The sequence below is a fragment of the Platalea leucorodia genome (assembly GCF_965183815.1).
Source record: "Platalea leucorodia genome assembly, chromosome: 4".
Classification (NCBI taxonomy): Eukaryota; Metazoa; Chordata; class Aves; order Pelecaniformes; family Threskiornithidae; genus Platalea; species Platalea leucorodia.
This window is the reverse complement of record NC_138826.1, coordinates 90,997,996-91,018,479: the sequence shown is the minus strand read 5'-3', so window position 1 is coordinate 91,018,479 and position 20,484 is coordinate 90,997,996. Positions and strand designations below refer to the sequence as shown.

The 20,484-nt window shown below is 41.1% G+C and overlaps 1 protein-coding gene across 1 annotated transcript in view; it reads right to left on the bottom strand.

Moving 5' to 3' along the window:
- PPM1H (protein phosphatase, Mg2+/Mn2+ dependent 1H) overlaps nt 1-20,484 on the bottom strand; it is a gene marked incomplete at its 5' end in the record, with an annotated part of 135,809 nt that overhangs the window by 62,614 nt on the left and 52,711 nt on the right. The window contains one exon of the mRNA XM_082308950.1: nt 6,274-6,442. Coding sequence (XP_082165076.1) covers nt 6,274-6,442 — 169 coding nt within the window. The remainder of the gene's footprint in view (nt 1-6,273; nt 6,443-20,484) is intronic.

Below are 20,484 nucleotides of genomic sequence, written 5' to 3'. Positions count from 1 at the left end.
CAGAAACAAGTATCCCAAAGTGAAAGTATTTCAGCTGAAAACTGAAACCATTTATTCAAAATGGCAACACTGTGCCTCCTGGGAGTTGTAGATCAAACTACTTCTGCTCCCATTCTTCTCTTAGGGTTTGGCTCCCTGACCAAAATCCACCTCATGATGCACCATGGATAATGCTTCCACAGCTTATGTCCTCATGTCATTTGAAAGGTGCTACTCCTTTGGAGATGTGCTGCCTTTGGGGGAAAAAGCACAAAGGCATTACACCTCTGATTGAAATGGAAATATTTTATCTTCCACCTAGAGGAAGAAGATATTTTGTCATCGCCCTCCCCCTGCTCCCAAACTAGAACAGAAACTTACAATTAAGAACAAGTTACCCTCCCCACACACTAATTTTCTTAAGTTTTCCAAAGCAAGCCCCCACCAAAGTCTGTGTTAGAGCTTTCCAGAAGATAAAGGAGAACAGTTATTAACACAATTCACTCTCATTGCTATGAGCACAAGACTGGGCATGTCCTACCCTGAACAAGCGTCATGTGAACTTGGTAGTGAAATAAGGTGCCATCAGAGACTGGGAAGCTTTAAAACAGACCAGAACAATGATGCATGACAAAAAGTGAAATTGAAATGTTACCACTTCTTTCCTCTAAGCCAATGGGCAGCACAAATTGGGACAGAGAAGCTCACATGGGCCTGAGCTGGTTTCTCAGGCTGTCGCTGACACGAACATGCCATGGCCACATCAGCTATGGTGGCTCTTCTGGAGTTCCCTGATCTTGTCCTTTTTGGACTGGTAATTCTTAAAGAAGAGGGTGTTGCTACCAGTTCAGCTAAGTTCAGACATCTACGTTGCACACCTCCAAGACAGTTCTCTAAATTGCCCTTACACTCAGCAGTGAGGAAAAAATACCCTGCACATTCAGACTATGCTCATCTCATTCCAAAGTAGATTTATTTCTCCCTATCAACTGCAGAAGTACCCTAGATAACTGAGAGGTCTGTATTATAAGCACATACAATCAAGGGAGATGACTACCACAATGCTGTTCTTATACACACATTCTATGTGAGATGCTCTAGGGCCTTAACTTCAGTTGGCATCTGCAGGCATTACTGTAACCTAAATATTAGTCTCCAAAAACTTCTATGTATTCCTACAAAGCTTCATTTACTTTTGAACTAGCAAAGAGAGTATAACCACGAATAACCTATTAGCTGTCCAAAAAGGGAAGAAGAAACAAGTTCCTTTCCCCCATGCTGAGAATAAAAATGGCTCCCCTATTTCAAAGAAATGAATTCTCCAAAACCATACCAATTTGATGAGAATTAAATATATGGTGCAAATAAAGCAGTGACTCAGAGAATGAACAAGGGCCGGCAGTCCGGGCACACAGATGAGGAAAAAAAGCACAAAAAGGTCCTTGCTTTTCCTCCCACAGCTGAGATGACCTCCGTAGCCACCAAGCGATTACCTGTTTTGGTGTGCATATGCATGGCTGCTCTCTCTCTTTCACATTTGGGAGCTTGAACTTCTTCTCAAAAGTACTGACATTCTGCAAACTCTCAGAGAACAAGACATCTATTTCTATTAGCTCTGGCGGTCTTCTGTCAAAAGCAGTCTTTCAAACATCAATCTCCATTTGTTCTTTTACCTGGACAGAGCCCTCAAGTGGGAGTATGATCGGTCAACACAGTGATTTATTTTAGATTTTCTTTCAAAAGATTCAGCTTTAACAACATTCTGAATAACTACCAGATACATGAAGAGCAAACAGATCCTTCACTGCACTGACCTTACAATTCATTTCCAGTGTGTACTAGGAAATTTAATAAGCTTCAGGCTCCTCAACTGCTGACCTAGCTTTCAGGAAGGTTCCGCAGTCTCCTGGGTTTTATAATTGTAAAATATAATTAAGACATGCAAAGTTTTGGGTCAAGCAATGGATGAGAAATCATGAAAGAAAATGCATATATATACATAATTTGGGCTCAGTTATAGAAAAAAAAAAATGGGCGGCCTTAGCAATATATAGGAATAATTTGGGACAAATTTTTCAGGTAATCTAGACAGTGGTCCTACATTGAAAGCCTTCAGATTTTTTTTTTTTTAATGAAGCTAATTCCAAACAGGTAAATAAATCATGTTGCCACTAAAGATTTATTCTGAAAACCACAACCCACCCCGACTGTTATTGTTCCAAATATGAACTACACTCACAAAATGCATTAGAGCGCATCTTCAGTTCTCAAAATCTGAACTGGGTGAGCAATCACCACCCCATCCTTGGAGAAAAGCCTACTCATGTTACCAATGATATGTTCAGCCACCTGCGGTAGGCAACCAGCCTTGTGTTGCACAAAACAAATACTCCGTCCCATCTTTGTGACAAAGAAAACTGCAGAATTAATAATTATGTATCTTCACATTACAATGACAATTAATAATGCATCATATTAAGTCCTGCAACGTGACTGTCACTATGACAATATCCTGGCATAGTATTCCCATTTCACTCGCTGATGGTCTTCAGTATTCATCAGCAAGGTACCCAGTAGTTAAAGGCATTTAAAAATAATACCAGTGAAAAGTGAACGCTACTGAATGGGGACAGAGAGCAAGTACAATTAATCAAGCAGCAGTGGACCGGGGTCACGGGAAGAAGAGAGAATTAATTTAGGGTTGAACTTGCAGAATCTTTCCTTTCACTGCTCTGTTCAGTTTATCACCTGGTCTTTTAAAGCAGAAAAACATATTTATGCTATTTAAGAGGTCTCCTTGGATTCATGTGTTAGGGATAAACAAATGTTCACTTTTCCATCTCCTCACTTCTGGCCCATTGCCTCCTTCTTTCCAGCCCCAGAAGCTCTGCAGAGTCCACCCGTAGAGTCACGGCCATGACAGCAGCACCCAACCCGCATGGGCAGCCCGTGGATCTCCAACTCCTTTATGCTGCCTTGCCAAAGCACAGGGCTGCACTGACAGAGTCAGCATTAAAGAAAAATAATCACACAACCTCAGATGCAGCTGCCATTTAAGTTTAACAAACTTCCCAGAAAGCAGGATAAAACAAAGATGGCACGTGGCCTTCTCAGAGGTCCTATGGAAAAAAAGAAAAATCTGAGGACGATGAAATGGACTCTTAAATCAAGAGAGAGTTTGAGTTCCAGTTCCTACTTCCTTTGTGCTCCACACTTTAAAAAAAAACAACAAACAAACAAAAAAAACCAGAAGAAATCTTTCTTTTCATCAGATAAATACTCAAGAAACTGTTTCCCTCATCCCTTCTTCCTTCAATATTTCTACAAGGTGTTTCACCACTCAGAGATGATTTCAGATCGCGTGTTACAGCGGCATTTCCCTAGGAGGTACTTACAGTATTCAGACTCTGGCTTTCTTGCTAAATACTTGCCAGTATGATATTATACCATTCACTGGAGCGTCTCAAGCCTGTATTTCTACATCCTATTGATACAGAGTAAGTTGCACCCTCATCACATTTAACACCAAACTCATACACTACTTAAAGTATTTGCTAACAATGCTATGTGAGGGCAAACCACAATATTATACTTCACAGTATAAAAATATGAAAACAAAAATATGACACATTATGGAAACGTGTACATTTTTTTTTTTTTTTTTTCCGTTTTTAAGATATATTCAATCAGCAAAAAATGTACCAAGGAAAAAATCCTACTAATTGCTAGTGTAAGACTGCCCTCTAGTAGAAAACTTTGTCCAGAAATATGCTGCCTGTTTTGGGAAAGTATATTACAAATTTAAATTCACAAGCTGTGGTCTAATAACATGGTAGAATAGGTTTTGCACAGCTAAATAATGAATGCTATAGCACTCATTCAAGTGTCACGTAGAAAACAGAAGTAAATCTGTAGATGAGAACATATAAAGAACATGATAACAAATAGCATGAAAAGAGTATACTATATTATATGGATCAGCTGGCTCCTCACTTCAGACATTATGCTCATTTCTGGTCAAAATATGTCAGAAATAGAAGAAAGAACAGAAGATTTGAAATAAAAGTGTTTCTCTCAAGAAGCTGGAAAGGGAGTGGCTGTTTATTCCAAAATCAAGATGAAAGATACAGAATCAAAGTAGGAAGTACACTAGTGAAGAGAAGAAATCAGAAAACTCCATGAGATATTTCGCATAACAAAAGGCAACTGGACATTTAACGAGGCTGACAATCATTAAGTTTAAAATGGATAAAAAGAACAGCTTTCAAAAATATGTTGTCAGTTTACAGACCCTACCATTACAATATCATAACAGTATGATGACCATAATGATGGATACCATCAAGGCTAGCGAAAACACTTTTCCAATAATGAAACAGTCTTATATGCCTGTATTTTTAATGCAATCTAAACATATTAACTATGTAATGTTTGGAAAAAAGTTCCTTCTGAGGAAGATGATTAACCATGCGATATAGTATATACAACAGTGTGCCTTTTGCTCTTGGGAAGTATTTGATACTACTCAAAGCTGGAAGTTAACTGGACTTTGTGAAACAATGCTACAAAGCATGTTCATGTCTCATGCATGCCCCCAAAATATGAAAACACAGGCAAATTCAGTACATCTACATTCACCCACACCCCAGATGCAGAGGCCCCTGACCAGGTATCTCACATGGCAGGCCTGGAAATTAAATGTGGTGTTAGATCAGAGCTAGTACCTCTGCAGAGCACCAAGATGTGTCTAGCCAGGTTGGTGTCTGCCCAGGGGTCTTTGCAGTGTGCTGTGTGCATGCCCTTTGTGTCAAACAAACCATCACTGGGACCCAGCACACTGTTGCTTATCTTGATGTGTTTTATATACACGAACAAGTACTGTGGCCAAATCCTTGCTTCATTAAACATAATTAACGCATACAAAAATTAAATACGCTCATGGAACCAAGTGTCTGCATGAGCCAATAGCAGACAGTTGCATGGGCCTTCTAGGAAAGATTTTTTTAAACGCAGGCTATTAAAACAAATTCTGTTTTGCCTTGCATGAGTGTACGTAGAACTCATTAGTCCCAGCAAGCACAGGGCACAATTCTTTATCCAGGAGTGTTCAAATATGTACTTAAAAAAAAAAATCATGACTGTATGAATACAATGAGGAATATCAGCACAAAGGAACTGGGACAGATGATTTAAGGAAAGATTTGAAAGAGGAAAGAACAGGGCTATTTGCAAACCTGCAAGATCTGTAAAGAGTCTGAAAGTGTTGCAGCAATAATGAAATACGAAACAGAACAGGAGGAACAAGAGGAAGGGAGGGTCACAGTGTAAGAGGAACACTTGGTGCTCAGGTCCGCGATGACCCCTGCAGCCGTCAGATGTACGAAACCATGGGGTTTCGGGAGAGAGACTGAAGCAGACTACTAATCACAACCTGGTTTAAAACAAAACCAAAAAAACCCAAAAACACCAAAAAAGGCTACTTACAGTCCACTGAAAGGATAATTATCACTTAGGAAGAATTTGTGTTCTCCCAGCAGCGGAAAAACTGCATATCCACGTTGTCCGACTCCAACGTTTAGATAGGGCATTTAGTGTCACATGGCTAAATGTCTGAATCGAACACACACTATCGGTCACTGCTGGAGCCTGAGCTCATGCTTAAAGAGCAGATGAAGTAATTAGCCAGTCAGGAAACAAGACAGATGAAGAATAGCAGATGACTGCCAGCAGACAACTGCATGACGTACAGCACTCTCCACACAAAGAGAGGAGCCATAGTCCGCAAAAATCACTGAATTCAGTGTGCTAGATGACCTTACCCTACCTGCGTAAACCAACCCTGCTAGACGCAATATTGCTTCAGTGAAAAGAACCCAAATGACTGTCTAACCCTTAATAAAATTGTATGACTATATGAACGGTGATACTGCTATGCTTGCAGTGACCATCACTGGACAAGCCAACAACAGCCATTAAACAGTATTCTGCAGCAGTAAATTTCTCAGGATTATATTTTCAGAAATGAAACAAAAGGGAAAATCCAAGGAGTATTCCCCTCCCCATCTTTAAACTAAAATGTCTTAGATGCAAGGAGCATTTTTCAATGCAAGAAATCAAAAATCAAGTAGTAGAGCTAAGAAAAATATAGTTAACTGTTCTGTATTTAAGCAGAGATAATTAGAGGTAACTGAAAATATATGAAATATTCAGTAAACATCTTTTACTGTCATATTGTCACATCCTTTTATATTTATTTCGTACTTCTCCACTAACAAGATGCAGAAGTCTGCTTACCGAATTGTCTTTCAGCTGGAGACCTTCTCCATTGGGCAGCGATGACCTCCGTTTTGCTGAAGAGTTCTTGTTTGGTGTAGAATTAGCGCCTCCAGCTTTCTTCTTGACAAAGAGGACTTCACAGCTGGCTTGATCTTCATTGTGCGTGCTCTTCCCTGCATTTATTACCCTAAGAAAAAACAAAATAAAAAAAAAGAAAACAAGGGAGAAGTCCAAGTTAGCAAAGCACAGAAGCCTCCATCTGTATCTCATATGTGACTCAAGACGTACGGAACCATAGCCCAGAAGTATTGCAAATACTACTGAATTAAAATACCCGACTTTCATACACACATACATATACATACATACACACATGTATACTTGTTTGTTTCCATACACCTACACATGTCATAACAAGCATTTTTCACAGAACTATGTGAATAAGAACCAATAGTATCATGAACATATTTTACCCTTAGGCATACCATACTTCTCTTTAAAGGGACTACTTGATGGTCAAGGCTGATAACACTTATGCCTCCTCGTTGAAACATGAGATCCCCAGTTGCTCTTCTATCTGCCAGCCTCTCTGCTACAGTGAATAATGAATCTGTTGGCTAAGGGTGTGCATTCTCTCAAGTTCCAAGTCTCGCACAAACAAAATACCTGCTATAAATCTAAAAAGCTGTTACCACTAAAGGCACGGAAAAATATGCAACTGCTATTAGTCTGTTTAAAGGGCATATATTAGAAATGCTGTGATAGATATACAGAGGAAAGGCTTTGCCTTATTTTCCAACATGCAAGTCAAGCTTGTTTGTACCACAGCAACGGAGAGATGCATGCTAAATGCAGTATGCATTTAGTACTGCAGAACAACATAAACATGCTCCCTGAAAAAAAAAACCACCAAACCTCAAACCCTCACACCTCTGTCCCACCTGCAGCACAGAGAGCAGATTTGCACCAAGAGCTGCAGACATGCAGGAACCAGCACTAAAAGCTCAGTACAAGCTTCGGAGAGCCAAGGGTATCTTGAGATCTGCACCACAACTGCTCATCTTCCTTCTGTCAGTGATGAAGCTGAAATAACAGCTGTTCCTCCACCACCACCATTTTAAAACCCTAATCAGAAGTTTGCATTATCCAGGATACCACGGTTACTATCATCCATCTCAGAACAGCCAAGTTTGAACATGTTTTCCACTTTCTGCACGAGAACCTCATCACAAACTGACTAATTTTCATCAGTGGACACCATGTTCAGTAAGACACGTGCTTTTGACAGTCCTGGGCTCACACAGGGAAAACCTGTGCAAGCCAGGACCATGTCTTGTTCCCACTGAGCAACGACATTGCCACTTTGATGCAAGCACGTCTTCCACAAACACCATCTACCCACTCCTCTCTACTACGAGGTTTGAGTCATCTCATGAGTTGACCTCTAGTCAGAGACAGCTTTTCCACTACTGGACAAACACCGAGTTTCACATCAGGCACATGATGTCTTTAAAAACAACTGCTGCCTCCCCAGAAAGTAAAACAGCTTGAAGGCACATCATAATCCTGATGGCAAGTTCAAGACATACCTGAATTCTTGACCGCTAATGTTTTCATTACAGTAAAATTTTACATAACAGGAAAACACTTGCTAAAGGTTGTTGAAACGAAAAGAAAACAAAACCCAAGGGAAGGCCTGCAGGGGACTCTGCCCCAGCTTGCCTGCTCTTGCTGAAATGTCAATTCTGTGTCAGCCTTGCTTAAAGGTAATATATTCTTTTGATTTTCGAGGAGCAACATGATACTGTGACATGCAAATGAGTATTCCTGCCTCTGATTAGAAAAAACAGTTGTCTTCTAAGAAAATGTGCATCCACTACAATTAACTGCCTTCAGAAACTGGAATTTCCTTACAGTGCCAAATGTCACATGCTGCAGTCTGACATCTGTATGCACAATACCACCAGTTGTTTACAAGTATTTCTTGTAAATACCAACTGCGGATAAAATTATTTTGTGAAACACATAGAGAGCAGAGATGAAGGAGCATCTAGTTGCAAGGCACCTGTGAGCAGTTTAACCACTCACCCCCTGTCGTGCCTAACCTTTAAGCAATTGGAGATCAAACACTGAGATGCAATAAGCTTCCAGTCTGAAAACTCAATATTTTCTTGACATTAGGAAAAATGGAAGCATATATTCAGAAACAGGGGGGGAGCACAAATACTAAAACATTTAAATCAGCTGACCAACACCCCTTCAGTTTGAAATGTTACAAGCATGATTAAAATACTGAAGCAGCACAGAAAGTGCAGTGTTGTCACATCAGGGGCTATCAATATTCAGTTTAGCTGGTCAGTCTCCTCACTGATGTTGCTGTTTTCAATCCCATTTAAAAAAAAAAGTGTAAGACAAAGACAAAAGTGACTCCTTAAAAAAAAAAAAAAAAATCTCTGCCTTCCTACCACTTATCATTCCATATGAAAATCACTTAAGCATTGGAACTGCTCTGGTTTCTGAGCTTAGTGATGGACTTCGGGACTTGTATGGCCCGAGATGTTCTGATGTTTAACAATGTGTTAAGTTATGCACAATAGAGTACCATTTTTATAAAACTCTTGCCAAGAAAATTTGTCAAGGCACTGAATACATTAGAAAGGCTAAAAGAACAAAGTGACCTGACAGACAGCAGTCAGTGACCCTGGCAGTCAGCTCCCATGAAATGCCTGGAGTTGAACCTGGGTACCAAGCACCTTGCTAGAAGAGGATATGGTCAAAGGGAACATGGCAAGACTGAATACTGAGAAGACACGGAGGTTGGGGTGTCAGTGTATTGAGGTGGGGGGACTGGGGCTGTGAACAATATGTTCCCTCCCAGAATTTCACGTTATCTCCCAAAATTCCAGTTTTCCTCTCTCCAACAGAGGATTAAGTTTATTTTGGAAATCCTTGTGAAAACTTGAACTAATCGTAATGTCAAAACAGTGCTTATGGGTGCTACCAGGTAATGCAGGGTCTAGATGACAAAAGCTGCCCCTCTCCTGACATAGGCACTCTTCTACTCTCGCATCCCATCTCATAGGCAAACTTTGGAAAAGGGCTACAGTGAAGCCCTTGATTTTTAATCTCAAAGCTTGACCTATGCGTTGGGGCCTGATGCCTAGCACAGAAGCTGCTAACACCTTCTACTCAGCTTCAAACACCTCTCTGTCTTTGCTGCCTTTTGAAATCCTTTTCTCTCTGCAGCTTCTTAAATCCCTCCTCGAGGCAATTCTTCCAACCAGCTTTCCAATGCTGATTTTACTGTTGTCTTTCCTCTTTGCTCTCTCAGACTGTAACTTATCAGGACAAAAAACACATCTAAGCTGCTTATACAAATAACAAAGCAGAACCAACAAGATGTTCGTATCTCGAAAAGGTAACTCTTAATTAGACCTCTGAAAATTTTCATGGAAAATCTACCCTCCCCCTCCTTCCACAGAGGAAGTGCCTCAGCTTCCTAAGATTTTCAGTTCCCCTCGTAACCGCTTTTCTGTCTGCCTCGAAAAATAAGTTATCCTCCAGTAAAGTGAACAAAATGAGATAAAGCACTACCTTCTCACACTTAATACCCCCCCCCAAAAACCCTCCAATCATACAGTTGTCCTCACTTTCATTTTATCATGGATACAAATAATAATAATAAAATGCAGAGAAAAAGGAATTAAAAAAAAGATGGAGGCCTATATAATTCTCTAGTTTTTACTCAGAGACATGTTTTCAAGGGAAGTCTTGCTTTTGTTTTCTCCCCCCATAATTCCTCAAGGAACTGTTTGATTAGACCTAATCATGATCAACTCCTTTCCATCCCTCCCCTGCTCTCCCCCATTACCCGTTTATCTCCTATCCAATCTTTTACAAAGTTCAACCCAAATAACGTATCTAATTTGGATTAGAAGCTCCTCTTTTCACGGTATTAGCTGTCTCTGTTGTGTCAAACACACATTGCTCAGTAACAGCTAAATAATCCTGAGGTTTAGTTCATGGTATAGTAGTGCTAGTGAAAACACACCCTACTTTGCAAACAGGAGCTTCCCGAAGCCTGCACAGTGAGGTGGTGGGGTCTGGTCACGTTTGAAGAGGTACTTGCATCAACCTTGGTGGACGCTTCAGTACTCTACGGGACTATCTCTGACATGTCCTCAGCTGAAAGCAAATCCTCCAGATAGGAGCCAGCTAGTTTGTTTGGCTCACAATTAGCATTCTGCTGGTATCTCGCGAGACCCCAAATCCCATCCAACTGAATGGAAATGTAGGTCACGCTGTGCTTCTATTCTTCATTCAACAAGCAGAGCTCAAACTCCTCTGCTGAGGGCACTGATTACAAAACCCTAAGTTTATCTTAAAAGAACCAAAACAGACCAGATGAACAAATCCAAAGTGGGTTTTGATAATAGTTTCCTGACCAAAAAAAAGTCCCACCAAAACTGCAACAAAACAGCTCAAGTCTTTTGAAGCATTTCTCTTAAGCTCTCTATTTTTCACATCGATATCAGTATATACACTCTTCAGTTGTTTTACTCCCCTCTATATTGTGCTCATTTAGATTACGTTAAGTTGTATTTGCTTCAGCAAAAGTTTCAAGCTGTGCTGTAGGAGAAGAGTTTTACCCTGGTTTAGATCTCAAACTCTGAAAAAATTAAAGTAGTTGTCCAAGTACTTGCATTTTTTAAACTCACAAGTCTAGCAAAACTTTGTATGTAACATACCTAGATAAAAATAACAGGTAAAGGCAAAGAGCTCAGCAGAAATTCTGAATGCTGCACAACAGCAGCAGTGAGCACAAAAAATGCTTTTTGAAATTTAAGGACTAAGAGAGCTACAAGAGCTTGGGGAGTTATGTTGCACCAGGAAAAGCATGGGAACTGGCAGCACATACACTCTAGACCTGCCAGAGCTAAGAAATAAAACCTGTTAGCTGGGAGGCTGATCTACCCGCTCAGTTTAGTTGAGCTGTGGGGTAACTGACAACCACCTGCCACCACGGGAGGACACCCCAAATCCTATCTGCTTCTCCCCCACCAAGGCACAGATCCTTTCCACAGTAGTTGAGAGCACTCCCAGTTCCACCTCCTCTGTAAGATCTGCTCCGAGGGTCAAGACATCCTACGCGAGCACTTCCAGAGCAAAGGTCTGGGCACCCTATGCTTGTACCATGTAGGTTAAGGCTGAGGCTGTATTATCTGTGTAGCCCACAGGATCCGACACCGGAACATCAAAATACCTACAAATGTTTCCAAAAAGAAAGTGCTGCAGAGAAAGGGGGAGATAACGGCAACTTGCGTTTGTCGGCGAGGAAGCGGCCGTGCCAGGCACAAAGCCTGGTCAGCTGCAAGTAGAAGAGGGTGAGTGAAAGAACACAAAACCAGCTTGCAAGGGCCCAAACGCTTCTGATAAAGCAACAAAACGTAAAGCCGTAATCAAAAGACCAGTTAATGGTCCCAAGTTGCTGCTTTCTTAGTTAGATCTCTTACAAAAAGATGCTGTCAAATGCTTTTCTCTGTAAACACAAAGATAAGAAAGGATCCCAACTCTGCTCAAACAAAAGCTGAAAGTCCCATAAGATATTAAAAAAATATATATATATATAAAGAAAACCCTGCAAACAAGTTACCTGCTTCAAAATAATCCATGCCTTTCAAAAAATAAAATTTTAAAAAATATTTCAATCACCAAAACAAAATTTTTCTCCTGTGTCTTTATCTTTCTTCCTCAAGGAAATTTTCTAACTCTACAATTTATCTAATTAGCAGACATACAATCTTAAACATTTATTAAACTATACAACTTGGAAAATGCTCCTTTTTTCTCCATTATCAGTTTTCAGGTTACTGACAGTATCAAAGAGTCATACCACTCATTGGGGAACTAAATGATTCTTTTTCTAGGAAATACTAGCTATATTTAATAATCACAAGAATTAAGCAATGACAAGCAAGGGCTGTTTCTGAGGTTCTTTATTTACTGTGAATAAAAGTGGCTTTCTGCAATTCTGGCATATACAAGTTTCTGAAATAAAAGTATTATCGACCTTCCTGCTGTTCATAAGGCAAAAAAAGGATAATGGCAAAATGTCATGCCCTAACCATGCGTGTGCCCCCCCATCCCCACCCCACAAAAACAACAAAAACCCCAACCCAATGCAGTTGCCTTACATGCTTGGAGGAAAATTTAGCCCTCAACAGAAAATTAAACCAGAGTCCATTAGCTGAGGTGAAGGAGAGCTGCTTGCATGATGTCCTGCAAGATGTCTTTACTTGTGGAAACTGCTCTCATTTGATCTACAAAAATGCCAACTTGTTAACCCCCAGGCAAATGCAAAAGCTCTGCCCTAAGGCTTAGGAAAAAGCAGGTAGATAAAAGCAGACATATCCATGGGCAGTTCGTGGTTTATTGTGATTTTCCATTTAAGGTTGGGGGTTCAGAGTAGCAGTGGGCTCCTGTAGTTGTTTTGACACTGCATAAATCGATTCGTCAGGCAGCACAGAGCCCTTCTCTCCTGCCACCAGCCTGGCAGGCTACAGCTGCTCACAGGAGCTCCAGCCAGCTGCCCTCCTCCTTCCAGCTGTGGTACGCACGTGCTACCTGCAACTGTGACACCAGCTTGCATCCAACCCAACTAATAACACAGAAGTAAGCCAGATGAATGAACACCATACCTATAAACAACAGACAATATGTTCTTACAGGTTTTGCGTTATAATTTCAACAGTCTGAGAATGATGATTAAAGATACCATAAAAAACCCTTTCATACACGTATTGCTGGCTTTTCTTCTCTCTCCCCCTACCCCCCTTTTTTACCCCCAATGGATTAGCATGTGAGTGGATGCCGCTGCCGCCTTCTGTGACATCTCATTTATAGTCTTAGATTTCCAGGTAGGTGGCTGTTTTCCCCCCCCTTCACCCACACAAGATTTATTTCTGCACTGGGAAGCGACTTGAAAGAGATTTCCTCCTAGCTATTCACCTCCTCCCGCAGACGAAAGGCAGCTTTTCAAACAGGCTAAACAGTTTCATTCATTCATTACTCTAGCTGTGATATTGCTCACATCAAAACCAAAACACCCACTAGTATTGTCCACTGCAGGCAGAAACTGAAGCCATGCCTGAAATCGGTTCTCTAAATTCATTGGGTTGAATAAAACCTTCATTTTTATTAACCAAAGAGGAAGTGAATGTTTAGCCATAAAGATGAGTCTTGCAGTGCTCCAGTGTGAAAATATGGGCTCTCCTATCAGCAATCACCCTGGTGTACTGGGGCAAGTTCACTTTAGGACCTAGCTAGAAGCTACTACACCTGTCGAGCTGATAAGGACTAAATATGGGATTAAAATAGACAAGGCCCAAAAGTAGAATACCATTTATGCTGGAAATTTAAAATACATTAAAGAAGTCAAAAACAATGCAAGAAAAAAAAGTGCTAAAAAAATTCTGCCACAAGTTCAGTGTAAATGAACATAAACTGCTAACACAGCTTATCTTTGGACTGAAGTCAATGACATGTTGGAAGGGAAGGCCACTCTGACGTTATTTGTATGCACTTCCCAAAATGCTATTGCAGGGCATATCATCCAGCTACACTTTCCAACAAAGATGAAATACTAAGCGACTACAAGGAACAAGACAGCTGTAGGTCAAAGCAGCGGAGCAAGTTCTGTGATCACTACACAGGGATAAGCAGCTATTTTTGATACTTAGCACGCAGGTATTACATGAGGAAAGCAATGGACAAGGAGCCCAGAGCAGATGTTGAGCCAGACTGGTGGGACACAAACGTGCTTAAGCATGATTTCACTTCAGGGCCGAGCAATCTCAGCCATAGCTGGCAAAATTAATTGTCAAATTCTCCTTCCTCACTCCTTCTGTACTGGGTATCAGCATGGGGAAAGAAGAGGTTGCAAAAGCAAAGATGAACTTGATGCTGTAAGAGAAGCACTATTTCTTTCCCACAAAGTAAAGTGAAATTGCAGAGAGCGCCAGGTCAGACTGCTCATCGTCCTATTTAAAGCAACTTTGTCTGGCTGTCTGTTCAAAGCTTGCTGAAAAAACAAAGCAAGAGACCCAGAAGATAATCAAGACCAAAAACTTAGTGTTGACTAGTCCAATTTCCACTAACACACACCTTTTTCTTCTCCTCCTTAGCAGGTAAATTTTGAAATCCTGCTGATCTGGGGAAAATGGGGCTGAACTTATTTCCATGGTATACAGGAAGAAGTTGCCCTGAAAGTTCTTCAAATGATGCTTCTTGTATGAATAGGGCATATTCAGTCTGGTGAAGTCAGTCTTCAGATGAGTATATTTGCACAAAAACATTGAGATTTTTATGCATCACTAGATTTTTCTAGATTTTTGTTGTTGATAAGGCAAAGAATGCTTAGCAGCTTTGGCTGGTATGACAAGTTTAGCGCTTTAAATTGAAGAAGAAAGCATTAAAAAACAAAACAGGTGTGAAATGAAAGGGAGCCTTCCTACAGGAATATACTCCATCATGGTTCATGAGCCTGTGAATAGCCCTTTGACTTCACTTTACATATTAGGACCAACAACTCTTGAAACTGAGGCACCTGGTTCGATCTTAAGAAAACACACTATGCACATCATGACAGTGACTTTTCTTTATTTTGTTCCCAGCCATTTTATCACACGTGTGACTTTGCTGCCTTAGCCTTGAAGGGCAATCCTTAAAGTTCATTGACGAGCGATACTTGGCTTTTGACTGCACGCTAAGAAACGCATCTATGGATAGTGGGTTTGAGCTGTTTTTAGAAAAGAAACATCTTTGGATCTATCCTTGAGCTCACATTCAAGACAAGAACCCAAGTTCTACCATTCCTTTCCCTTTAATGCAGGGGAAAAGCAGCCACTTCCATGCCTGTTCCCATGAGCTGTACGACTCCTTGCGCACGTAAGGCTGAGGGCAGTCTTGAACACGAGCATCCCTCGTAAGGAGGACACAGTAGACACGCAAGTCTGACAGAAGGAAGAATGGCTGTGTATGAGGTCCAGCTGTCCCCACACAGTTAAATGACAGAAATACACACATCACACTAGTTAAAATGATCAAAAGGCAGGGACAGCAGCCTGCCCCTAAGCTCTACAGCAAGGGGCATCCAGGCCTCAGAAATACTCACTTTGCCTACAAGCTCAATACTGCTATTACTAATACACCCAACTACTACTACTACTACACAAAAAAACAACCAAATGCTCAATTTGAATTAAAAATACTTTAGTTTTATTGTAGACTCATAAATGAGTGTCTGCATATGGCAAGGATACCTGAAGAAAACAAAATGCCACTTTTCCCCTCCCCGGCCCTGATTTCCTTCCCAAAGTTCTACTTTTGAAAGCACATCCAAAATAAACCCTTTCATCCTTAGAACAATGCCAATTATATGCAAATAAAAGCTCTCCTTATGCTTACATTGCAGCAAGTTACATGTTCAAAGTACTTCAGTAAATCCCACACCATTAGGCTATGATGCTGTAGACCGCAGTCTCAGCTCTCTCAGGGTTAAGAGAAATCAAGATAAATGGCTTATGCAAAACTGGTCCAAGCTTTAAAAAAAAAAAAAAAAAAGAATTCTATCTCATATTTAGCATGTGTGAAAGTTAACCGCAAGAGTTCAGCAGTGATGGTACTAATCCTTTTTATACAGCTGTCAACTTAAATTAGCCCCAAGCTCATCTTTGCAAGTGTGACAGAGAGCATACACATTTCCACAGATAAGCACTAATGCCTTATTCACAATATCCCTCTATTGCAGCAGGTATTGTGAAGCCCCTATAACCTGAAAGAAGTGAATCTGCTAATTTATTCTTAAAAAGTCATTATAGCGAACTGTATATGTATGAAAGCACACATATGCAAGGCAAGGAAAAATAGGAAAAAGAAAACATTACATACAGCTTTATTACCAAGAATCCACAAGTAGAAAATTAATTCAAAGCCACTCATATGTTGGTAATTTTTAAGAAGAGCTTAAAGAAAAACTACACCCTGCTGCTGGAGTTTTACATCCATCACTTTTCCTCTGGGAGAACATTAAATGGCAGATCTGCAGGAAGGGGCCACGTGCAAAAAAAACACTACAATGACGCTTTGCCATAGAAACATGCCTCAAACCCCAATCTTTTACTTCTATTATTAAAATTACTTTCCTAGACCTCATATTTGAAGCTGTCAAAATATAAGCTAAATGCAAGCCAATGAAATATCAGAAATCCTGAGCCTGGAAAAAAGAAGGGTTGTAGAAAAATGGCAGCTACCTTAATCTTGATAGATCTTGATGATCCATCAAAACATTGGTATAGTGTTCATTCGTTCTGCTTGGGAGTTACAGCCAACTCCAAAATTAGCTTTCCCAAATTTAAGGAAAAAAAATAATCACAGTATTTAATGCAAAACAGGATTAAGAAAATATTGCAGTACTTTATAGGTATTATATACACACATACATGCACACCCCTGTACAAAATACTAGGTATTTCTCTCGCAAGCTATTCAAAGTTCAGTTAAATATTATGTCATTGAAAACATGTATTTTTCATGTAATATAGGTCGAAGTGCTTAATATATTTGCTCAGTTATTCAGGCATCACAGATGCAAAATGTCAAGTTCAGTGATGATTTAGAGACAAAGTCAACATACGGACCCGACACCCTGGTAAAATCAGTACCAGTAAAAAGAAGAATCACAGCCAAATGCAGACTTTCTACCCAAGACCAGGCATATAGCAGTAAGCAAATGAGTGTCTGTCTGTCTGTGTGTAGGGCTTGGAGACAAGGGTGTCCTTTCCAGCCCCATCTGCTACCTTTATCCAGAAGGAAGGTACTCGAGCTCTGGGGTCTACACACCACCTACTAGCATGGTATGCCACAACATGTCTTAGGGATGTGCTGCAACCAGTCCTACTGCACCTCAGATGGCATGGACTGAGCACTGGGTAGGGACCGGGGCTGAACCTCAGGGCAAATTGTCCCCATGGGCTCCTGCTGCCCTTGCAGGGGGGTGGGATGAAAAGATGTGCCCCCGCCCAAGAGCAGAAGAGGCACAGCAAGGTTAAGGAGCAGTTTTGGAAGGAGCAATACCAGAGAATCACAGAACAGGTGAGCTTGGAAGGGTCCTCTAGAGGTCACCTGGTCCAACCTGCCCTGCTCAAGCAGGGTCACCTAGAGCAGGTTGCCCAGGACCATGTCCATATGGGAACGCAGAGGAAGCAAAGCAACAGAGACCTGCCTTACCCGGTGTGTGCACAGGATCTGGCACAGAGCAGGACCTGCTCGCTGCCACCTTGTTAAGCCTGAAACAGCGAATGGCTCTGGGCTGGGACCCAGCTCTCGTCTGAATGGGAGCACGAGCAACTGCACAGCTATTACCAGGTCGTGCTTGTCCAGCACTACCGTTTCTTCTCCTTGTGCTGCAAATCTGCCTCCATTATGAATCTTATCCCTTCCAAAGTCAATAGCAAAAGCACCGCTGGCTCCTATGAAACATCAGTCCAAGGTTGCAAATGCATCCAGGCACACCGGAAAATCCACAGACTAGCAAATACATAGTAAGCAGGGCCAACATCAAATATTTTAAGAAGAGCTACAACTAAAGAGAGTCAATTGTGTCTGAAGAGGCCCAGAGGAGATGGGGTAGCCCAGCACAAACAGACCTAAGCAGCACTGATGGGATGAATCCTTCGTGGCGTGATCAAAGGCACTTGCAATCCCAGAGAGGTCTCAACAAGAACAAAGTCAACACCAGAACCAAACGACTACTGTAACTTGTACGTAATCCTCCCCATTCCTCTCAGACCACTGGGAAATTAAAATCGTGTCAAGATCTGTAAAAATATGTATCAGGAAATAATAAAATATTAGTGTGTCCCTGCATCCTGCTACACCATGGAACAACTTGTTTTCAAAAGTTATAATTACAGTTGCACAAATGCGAAATATGCACTAAGGCAGTGACTGAAACTGGAAGTTTGAATTTATTAACCCCTTGACAAGGTTGTAAATAAACATTAAACAAAGCTGTATGCACACTGAAAAGAAAACCCTGCAGAATTAAACAGTTGAGCAATTCAGAAAATTAGCAAGACAGCCAACTTCTCAGGCAAAGGATGAAAGGTGAACTTTCACAAGTATCCCTTTCTCTTGGCTTTCCCAGTGTAAGCAACCTCCACCTTCACACGCCAGTGTGCTGTCCCACAGGGACACCTGTGCAGCAAAATTATTTTTTTTTTTTTTTTTTTAAACTCAAATCAACATATTGCCACAGCAAGACTGAAGAGACAATATGGAGGCAGAAATAGCAGATGATAGGGAGGAGAGGTCCTGCTTAAACTAACATTTCTGAAGAAAAAAGTTATGAAGCTGTATCTTAGGAGTCTAGGAAGCTAGCAATGAAAAAGAGATGGCGCACCACAGGTTAGTGCTATGTAACTGCGGACATCAAATACTGATCTGTCTCTTCCTTGGGAAAATCCACTCAAGGTTGCTTTCGGCTTCGAGAAGTCAAGCCCAGAGTACCTTCACCTTGGTGCTTGCAGTGGCTCTGCATCAATAAGCCAAGTACTTTTAATCTTCTTAGGTGTCTACATGTGACCACTGCTACCAGTATGGTCCCCAGAGGTGAGATCTAGTCAGATGTCTATGGAGCAGACAGCTAAGTCTGAGCTAATCACCCAGACTTTATTTATAAGCAAAGAGAAAGAGGGCATTTGGGGGCATGATTCATCTGACCTATTTTAGTTGTTTACATTAGCATGAAATGTCTGTTCCTCTTCGTGGACAATAAAGCTAAGCCTAGACACTTACACAGCAGGTTGTCAGCATCTGGTCAGATGATTCCAACCCTAGGTGCCTGAGCTTATGGGGGTGAAGGGGGGTGGGGGGAACCCATCAACAAAAAAGCCCACTAACTTCCCTTTCAATAGGTTTTCTCGCTATTTGAAATGCATTTCCCTCAAAACGCGTCTGGTATAGAAGTCCCTTGGTATGACTAATAATGCCACCCAGTGCAGAGAACCAAGGTGGAAGGGGAAGTAGAAGAAACAGAATTAAATGTAGCAAAAATTATTTTTAAAATAAAGGCCAAGGACAGATTACCGGGTGCCTGAAATTTGGCATTATAGCTCCTGATGTGACAAGTGAGTTTAGCATGGTGCAGCAATTTAAATGCATCTAAAACAGCTGGTGGGATTCTCAGACACAAAAGGAGATAATTGTCAACCTTATTCACAGCAATTAAATCTGTATAGGCTAAAATAGAATCTATTGTTCCCCCAAAATACTGGGACTGGAGCCAGAAGTAACTTCAGTGGAGCAGAAAGTTGGCAGTTTGGAAAGGGGCTGAAAACTGTGTAATTCTCTGGTATAACAGGGAAAAAACACTCAACCCACAACGAGAGCACAAAGACAAGTTCAGAGATTTTTTTACAGAAGAATTTCTCCTCTTCCGAAAGTACCAGGGAGACATCAGAAATTAGTATTGAAACAGATGTCATTATAGACTTATCCCAGTGTGTACTCAGCACAAATGGAAGTGTATCCAGTAATTTCTTCTGCTGACTGAAAAGAAGAAATCTAGAGATTGTTATTGCTATATTTAGACATTTGTACACTACCCCGATATGTTCCTTTGGAGTCATCTGAGCACATGATATTTAGACAGGCACAAGAAAGCTGGATAACTGTTATTAAGAGGCAAACACTGCCACTAGAGAAACAATCATTAACCCTCTCTCAATTCAAAATGATCAACAAGTGGCAGCAAAAATGAGAAATCTGGTTGGGGGGCGGGGGGATACCCCTCTAACCCATCTGAGAACATGCCTCTCTCCTGACTGAAAACCTGCAAAACCCAGACCGAGGGTGGGCCAGAATGTGGGGCTGTAAGTCTGCCTGCAGCTTCCATCTGCTCCTTTACAGAAAATATATTAAAAAAAAGTATTTAAAAAGTTAAGTCTGGACTTCAAAGAATAAAACTCTTCTGACAGAATGGCCTAATAGAAGGCACGCAAACTTGCCCTAACTGTAGGCTGGAAGGTGTACCAAAGCTCCCTCTCCAACATTTACATCCATCCCTATGACTAGACCATGCTGCAAAAGGCTCCAAGCGCAGCTTGTTGACACATTTGGTCCCGTCCTCTGCCCTCAAGGTTTTGCCCTCTCACTGCACCAGGTCCATCA